Source organism: Rana temporaria, chromosome 2 (genome assembly GCF_905171775.1).
Source record: "Rana temporaria chromosome 2, aRanTem1.1, whole genome shotgun sequence".
Lineage (NCBI taxonomy): Eukaryota > Metazoa > Chordata > Amphibia > Anura > Ranidae > Rana > Rana temporaria.
Window position 1 is genome coordinate 243,814,152 of NC_053490.1, and position 7,837 is coordinate 243,821,988.

The 7,837-nt window shown below is 45.2% G+C and overlaps 1 protein-coding gene across 4 annotated transcripts in view; it reads left to right on the top strand.

Moving 5' to 3' along the window:
- CAMKK1 (calcium/calmodulin dependent protein kinase kinase 1) overlaps positions 1 to 7,837 on the top strand; it is a 291,620-nt gene that overhangs the window by 164,510 nt on the left and 119,273 nt on the right. For all 4 annotated transcript variants that reach the window (XM_040336721.1, XM_040336720.1, XM_040336723.1 and 1 more), the window contains 2 exons: positions 4,371 to 4,392; positions 6,824 to 6,912. In XM_040336721.1, the coding sequence (XP_040192655.1) occupies positions 4,371 to 4,392; positions 6,824 to 6,912 (111 nt within the window). The remainder of the gene's footprint in view (positions 1 to 4,370; positions 4,393 to 6,823; positions 6,913 to 7,837) is intronic.

Here is a 7,837-nt window from a genome sequence, read left to right on the forward strand (position 1 = left end):
GGTCTGCTTGATCCTCCTCAGATTCCTGTTGACCCTCTCATGCCCTTACTTATTCCTAAAAGGCCTTTGGTCCTCAATAAATCCTCTCCTCCTGTCCCTACTTCGGTTCTGGTCAATGTGTATACTCAAGTTCTGGATTCTCGTCTCTGCAGAGGCATTCTTCAGTACCTTGTGATTTGGAGAGGATTTGGTCCTGAGGAGGCGTCTTGGATCTCTGCATCTGAGATCTTTGCGCCCCATTTGTTGAGGAGGTTTCTTCTGGGATTCCCCTTTAGCCCTGGCTCCAGGCTGGGGAGGGGCATTAAGAGGGAGGGTACTGTCATGAATATGCAACAAGTCTGTCTGCTTACCTGATCTCCATGTGTTCATTAGAGGCTGACCCTGCTCTGGTTCCCCTTTTTATCACTTCCTCTTCCTGTATGGCTCCACCCTAGTCCATCCCAGGAAGCCTATATTAACCATTGCTCTACAGGTCTGCAGTGCTGTTCAACAGTGTTCCTATGCTTAGTTCCTATCTGCAGTGTAGTTGCTAGTTCCTGTTTGCAGAGTGCTTCGTTCATCTTCTGTGTACCGTTTTGGCTTGTTCCCGACTTCCTTGTCTGCCTGTGCCCCTGACTATTTGCATGTCCCACGGTTATCCTTGTCTGCCTGTTGCCCTGACCTCGGCTTGCCCATCACCACTGTTTGTCCTGCTGACTGCTTCCCCTTTCTCCCTGCGGAGTGTGACTTAAGGAATCTCGGGGATGCGACCTGGACCCAGTTGCGGCCAAGACCATCCTTACCATCAAAGGCTCTGGTGAATACAAAACTGGGTCTTAGACTCCGCGCCCTGGGTGATCTTAAGTTCACGCTTCGTCTCTGCTAGCAGTAGTCGGCCATAGGGTTCACCACCCTGTGGTGCATCCCTGACCCCTACGGGGTGCACTCGTCACCTGGCTACGGGTGACCTGACATCTTCATTGTACAGCCCACTGGAGCAACACAGCCTTTTATTTTAGTCTTCCGGCTGGACTTGGATCTACATTCATATCTTTGAAAAGGCCATGGGATGATTAAATAAGTTTTTCCATAAGAATGAATGAATGCAGCTGGGAGAAATTTTACCATCATCCAGTGTACCATCCATAGTTGCAGGAAGTTTAATGTGACCCACACTGCACCCATGAATGATCCCTGGATGACAGTTGGGGGTGATCGGTGCTACGAGGAGACAGTTACAAGCACAGATATCCCTGTATAGCCTTCAATGAAGCAGCTGACAGACACTTCTCCTCCTCTCCCTTCCACGGCTGTCCACTGAAAAGCTGTACAGGGAATTGCGTGTAATCCTCTTTCAGTCGCCCCCGCTTGCTCCTCCTTCGGTCGCCCCCCCGCTTGCTCCTCCTTCGGTCGCCCCCCCGCTTGCTCCTCCTTCGGTCGCCCCCCCGCGTGCTCCTCCTTCGGTCGCCCCCCCGCGTGCTCCTCCTTCGGTCGCCCCCCCGCGTGCTCCTCCTTCGGTCGCCCCCCCCGCGTGCTCCTCCTTCGGTCGCCCCACCGCGTGCTCCTCCTTCGGTCGCCCCCCCCGCGTGCTCCTCCTTCGGTCGCCCCCCCGCGTGCTCCTCCTTCGGTCGCCCCCCCGCGTGCTCCTCCTTCGGTCGCCCCCCGCGTGCTCCTCCTTCGGTCGCCCCCCCCCCCGCGTGCTCCTCCTTCGGTCGACCCCCGGCGTGCTCCTCCTTCGGTCGACCCCCGGCGTGCTCCTCCTTCGGTCGACCCCCGGCGTGCTCCTCCTTCGGTCGACCCCCGGCGTGCTCCTCCTTCGGTCGACCCCCGGCGTGCTCCTCCTTCGGTCGACCCCCGGCGTGCTCCTCCTTCGGTCGACCCCCGGCGTGCTCCTCCTTCGGTCGACCCATGGCGTGCTCCTCCTTCGGTCGACCCACGGCGTGCTCCCCCTTCGGTCGACCCCCCCTCCATGCTCCTCCTTCGGTCGACCCCCCCTCCATGCTCCTCCTTCGGTCGACCCCCCCCTCCATGCTCCTCCTTCGGTCGACCCCCCCCCTCCATGCTCCTCCTTCGGTCGACCCCCCCTCCATGCTCCTCCTTCGGTCGACCCCCCCTCCATGCTCCTCCTTTGGTGTCGCCCCCCTCTCCATGCTCCTCCTTCGGTCGCCCCCCTCTCCATGCTCCTCCTTCGGTCGCCCCCCCCCTCCATGCTCCTCCTTCGGTCGCCCCCCCCCCAGCTCCCTCCTCCTTTGGTCACCCCTCCCCCCAGCATTCTCCGGTCTCCCCCCTGATGTGCTTCTCCTCCGGCCTCCGCCCTGGTGTGCTCCTCCTCCAGGCCTCCCCCTTGTTGTGTGCTCCCCCTCATGAAGCCCCGCCCCCCCGGCGTGCTCCTTTGGGGAGGGCCCATGTTTTCCTTCTCTGGCCCCTGTGTAGGGTTGCCACCTCATCACTTTAAAACCAAACACATATTATTTACAAGTTCTGTGGCTGATTAAGGTGGTAATTAAACTCACTTGGTCCCTTATCTGCATTAAATTGGCCTCAGAAGATATGAATGTAATTCATATGTTTTCGGCTTTAAAGTGATGAGGTGGCAATCCCCCTCTCATCCCCTTTCAGTCAGCTTCCCACCGGCTGCTGTGAGGGATGTGTCGGGATGAAGAGAGGAGGAAGGGACAGGTAAACATGTAATTTCCGTCCCTTTCCTTTTCTGAGTTGGACACAGTGAGTGCTCGCCACTGATCTCTCCTGTGTCCTTTGATAACTAAGCATATTAAACTGTGTTTACTCTGCTTCAGCTTATGAATGAACAGGAGCCTCTGTCTCCTTCATTCATCTTCAGTGCAGCTCTGGCGAATCTGTGTCCTTGGTCCCTTTCTCTGTCTCAAATGGAGATGTCAGGGGTCTGTGTAGACCCCTGATATCTCACCAAAGCCTACCAACAGGGCTGCTAAAAAAAAATTGCGATAAGTATTCAAAAATAAAATTGTAAAGAATAATATAATATAAAATAAAATAAAATACTGACAAAATACCCCCACCCCCATGACACTGTCCACTGCCCCAACCCCCTCCCTCCAAAATACATTGTGAAAAACAATGTAAATAAAAACTACTGACACCATCCACTGCCCTATTGACACCATACACTGCCCCATAACCCCCCCTTTCCCAGAAGCACTGTGATTTCCCTTCACTTCCTGCCCCATAGCCAAACAGGAAGTGAGAGGAAATCTATGCAAATTAAGGGACTCCATTGCCCCCCCCCCCCCAGGCCCTCAGAACTAGTGTCCCCACTTGAAATTTTCAGGGCGGGTCTTAAACAGCCAGGGTTGTAGCCTTGACAGGAAGGGGTGGGTCATATTTAAATTAGGGGGTGCACGAGTTTAGTCAGGCCTAGTGCAGCACAAAACCTAAATACACTACTGCATACTGCCTACCTCCATACACTCTGCACTCCTCTCCTGCACATACTAGCGACCTCCATACACTACGTACTCCTCTCCTGCACATACTACCGACCTCCATACACTCCACACTCCTCTCCTGCACATAATACTCACCACCATACACTTCACACCCCTGTCCTGCACATACTACCCACTGCCATACACTCCATGCTGTACATTCCCTATTTAACATATTCTGCACTGTAAGTCATCTCCGACTCTACAGCGCTACATGTGCCACTTTTTTTCTTTTTTTGTAACCATGCCTAGGGCCTACTTTTTATCTTGCACATGGGCTCACTGATTTCATGATACACCCCTGCCATCATCACCAGATAACCAAACTGTAAAAATCATGCATGTTACATCAAAAGGCTGACAAAAAACGTGTTTGCTTTAGTTGTGCATCAAAGCCTCCCGAGAAGCCTATGGGAAAGATCACTTGAAGCCCCACCAAAGCACCAAGCAAAAGCAAGGTGCAAGCATTATTGTAAGCGAACCAAAGCTTCAACAAAGCCTCTCCAAAGCCTTGTTTTGAAGCAAGTGTAAACTAACCCTTACTGTGGATATGCATGTGGTAGTGTTTTGATGTTATAATCATTTTCCATTGCAAAATATATTAATGTCAACACTCATCAGCCTTTCTAGCAACTGAGTCACAGTAAGCAGAATCTGCAGTTGTACATTTTTTAGCCATATCTGGAGTTTACATTGAAGAACCTGCTTTCTTTGTCTTCTAGACACTTTGTATATGTTCATAAATAGTTTACTAAAAAATTCTGGAGGAATATAGAATAACCCAGAAAGCAAAGCAAGACCAAAAGAGAGCAAGAAGTTCACTGATTTACTTACACTTTAAAATAATTACGTTTTGTTGGTAATATATGTGTTTATATTGCATCCAATTAACTAGATTTTAATTGTTATATTTTCTTTTTTCAGTGTTTGACCTTCTACGCAAAGGGTAGGTAAGAGATTAAAATTTTCCCTCTTGTTCTGTTATGTTAATTCTGTGTGCCTGGGGCTTTTACCTAAATAGTACAGCAGTACAGTTTAGTAACAGCTTCTTTTTTTTTATCTCGCAAGAAAAATAATAAAAATGAGTTGATATTCCTGACACTTTCTTTTCTTTATTATCTGAATTTCAGTAATGACAGCTCTGCAAACTTCAGTAATTTTTATTTTGCTTTGCACCTGTAGGCTCTGCCTGGATAATTTATATTGTCAGTGGTGGGTTTTATTTATCTACATTTTCCAAGTACCAATTTGGCCATTATTTTTTATTAAAAGTATATGCTGTATTCATCCTTAAAAAATACTATATTACTGCAAAAGAAAGCAGTTTCCCCTGTAATTTTGTACACAATTATCCATGTTCAGTTAGAAGCGCATCTCATAACCAATTTTTATAAACATGGTAGCAAAGAAATTGGAGAATGTTGCACAAACCAGTCATAATCGACACTTTTTTGTGGTGTTTTTTTTTGTTTTCAAAGGTAAAAATGTGGTTAAACTAATGGGTAATCATGACTGAAGTGTAGCTTTAATTTACTTTTGGTGCTATGTTTGTCTGACAAATGTCAAGATGACACTGAATACAAATGTTAGAGACACAGATGAGACTATATACAAATTATACCAAATATTAACACTAGGTTATGATGACAGTGAATGAGAGGATGTTTGGCGAGTGAGAAGCTGGCAGACAGACAATTATAGCTACGCTTACTTTGTACAAAGGTCAAAATGAAAGAACGATCATTTATCTGAGAAACATTTGCAGCAATGCCAAGTTAGTCTTGCATGTTTGGATGACAGTTAATACAAATAATTTTTATCAGCAATATTAAGTTGCAAAAGAGAAAATCTGATACAGCTCACATTTATAATATAGGCGTGCTGGGTGCTGGACCCCGATAGTAGGACCACACATACAGTGCCTTGAAAAAGTATTCAATCCCTTGAAATTTTTCACATTTTGTCATGTTACAATCAGAAACGTAAATGTGTTTTTTGGGGATTTTATGTGATGGACGAACACAAAATGATGAAAATGATAAATGGTTTTCAATTTTTTTTGCAAATAAATATCTGAAAAGTGTGGCATGCATTTGTATTCTGCCCCCCTGAGTCAATATTTGTAGAACCACCTTTCACTGTAATTACAGCTGCAAGTCTTTTTGGGGATGTCTCTACCAGCTTTGTACATCTAGAGAGTTTTTGCCCATTCCTCTTATTAAAATAGCTCAAGCGCAATCAGATTGGATGGAGAGCGTCTATGAACAGCAATTTTTAAGTCTTGCTACAGATTCTCAATTGGATTTAGGTCTGGACTTTGACTGAGCCATTCTAACACATAAATATGCTTTGATCTAAAGTACCATTCCATTGTAGCTCCGGCTGTAGATTTAAAGGGGGTTGTAAACCCTTGTGTTTTTTTCACCTCAATGCATCCTATGCATTAAGGTGAAAAAAACTCAGGCAGTGACCGGCCCCCCAGCCCCAACTACCCCCCCCCCCCAGTTTCCATAGAAAAATATACCCAATTTTTTGAGAAAGAGCTGTGATAAAAAAAAAACGTATGTTACTCTTTTGGGGGTCTGAGAAATGTTATGTATAACAGAGAATTGAAGAATACATGTGTTAGATTGTGACAGCTAGCTGTTAGATATCTGGGACATCTGAGCTTATTTTGTAAGGACATGGATAGACTTTTTAGTGTAAGTGCAGGAGGGACTGGGAAGGCAAGTAAGTGACAAAGGTTTGGAAAAATTAGTAAGGCAGGAGTGGCGTGTCTGGAAGTAGGGAGAAAATTGTGTATGTGAGTGAGCTTTGGATAGTGTGGAGTGAGATATTGTAGGGCAGTATTCTCCAAACTGCGGCCGGGGCCAGATATGGCCCTTTGCTTGTCTGTATCTGGCCCTTGGAGCACCATTCCCCCTGCTTACACCATCAATGGGGCACTGTTCCTCCCATTAAAACCAATTATGGGACATTTTCTACTCTCACTGGCTACAGGTCGGCCCCATAAAGCCTGAAGGACAGTAAACTGGCCCTTTGTTTAGAAAGTTTGGAGACCCCTGTTCTAGGGGGAAGAGATAGAAGTGATATTTTCAGGGAAATTGGAGAAATCCTGGATGTGGACAGTGTCTTAAAATGCACAGTATGTAAAACCTATACTAATGAACTGTAGGGTTTGATCTGTACTAGCTGCCTAGTTACAGATCAATTTTATTTTGGGAGTGAATAATCACTGCTTGTATCTGCATTTTACTGAAATACATGCTTCTTTTTTTACATCTTTGTGTTCAACAAATATTGCTTCCTTGATGAATGTTTTATTATGTCATCGGTTTTTGAATGACTGACTTGTTTTTTTTTTTTTTTTTCCTTAGACCGGTCATGGAAGTACCATCTGATCATCCCTTTTCAGAAGAACAAACCCGAATTTACTTCAGGGATATTGTGCTGGGTATAGAATACTGTGAGTAGTTATGTTTTTAAGTAATCTGACTGCTTTCCTCCACATTGCTTTTAGCACTTTGACGATAGAGAAAACATACTTCTAAGACGCTTGTTAATAATTTATCATTTAATGGTTTTCTTTTAAAAACGCAATGTTTTTGTCACGTAAGTGAAAAATAAAATCGATATTTGCCAAATTTTGCTTGATAAAAAAAAGATTTTCGGAAATCAAATTGTAAAAATGATACAATGCAAAATGTACTAGCTGCTGTGCTGTCAGATGAGTGGCAATATCATTGTTTCGTTACTGTGGTTTCGGGTTTTCAAATGTGCTTACATTTGCTGACTATAAAGTTAAATGTTTTTGTTGTATTCATTTAAAGAAAGCTTTGTAGATATTTTGGTCATGATACCAAATATCTAGCGTAGCTTGCAATTAAATGTAGCTTTATATAAAAAGAAAAAGGCTGAGAATTAGTAATTGCTTCAGACTTTTACGGTACATTTCCATACATGCATTAACATGCGGTAAGGAAGCCTATCTATTTTGAAAGAGCTGATGGTGTTCAACAACACAGGCTTTGAATTACCCAGAGCACTGCAACAGACACATGTATTTGTGTGTTGTAGTGGACAAAAATGTGTGTGCTGACTAGGTGCAATAGGGTGCCACTCGAAACGGGAATAAAACAGTTGAGCTGCCAGACAGGCAGAATCGCGTTCGAATAAGAAGCGCTAGTGAGAAATGTAATGATGCTGTTAATGCAGTCTGCTATCTTTTTAAAGGCCATGAGATCCTATGCTGCTATTCTACAAGGTGTTATCATCTACCAGTTGGCCATAATGTAGTACATAGATCATACTCCTTATCAGTAAAATATTTCATCTATTTCTGCAGTGTCCTGCCCTATCTAGGAACAATGAAGGAAGCAACAACCCCATAT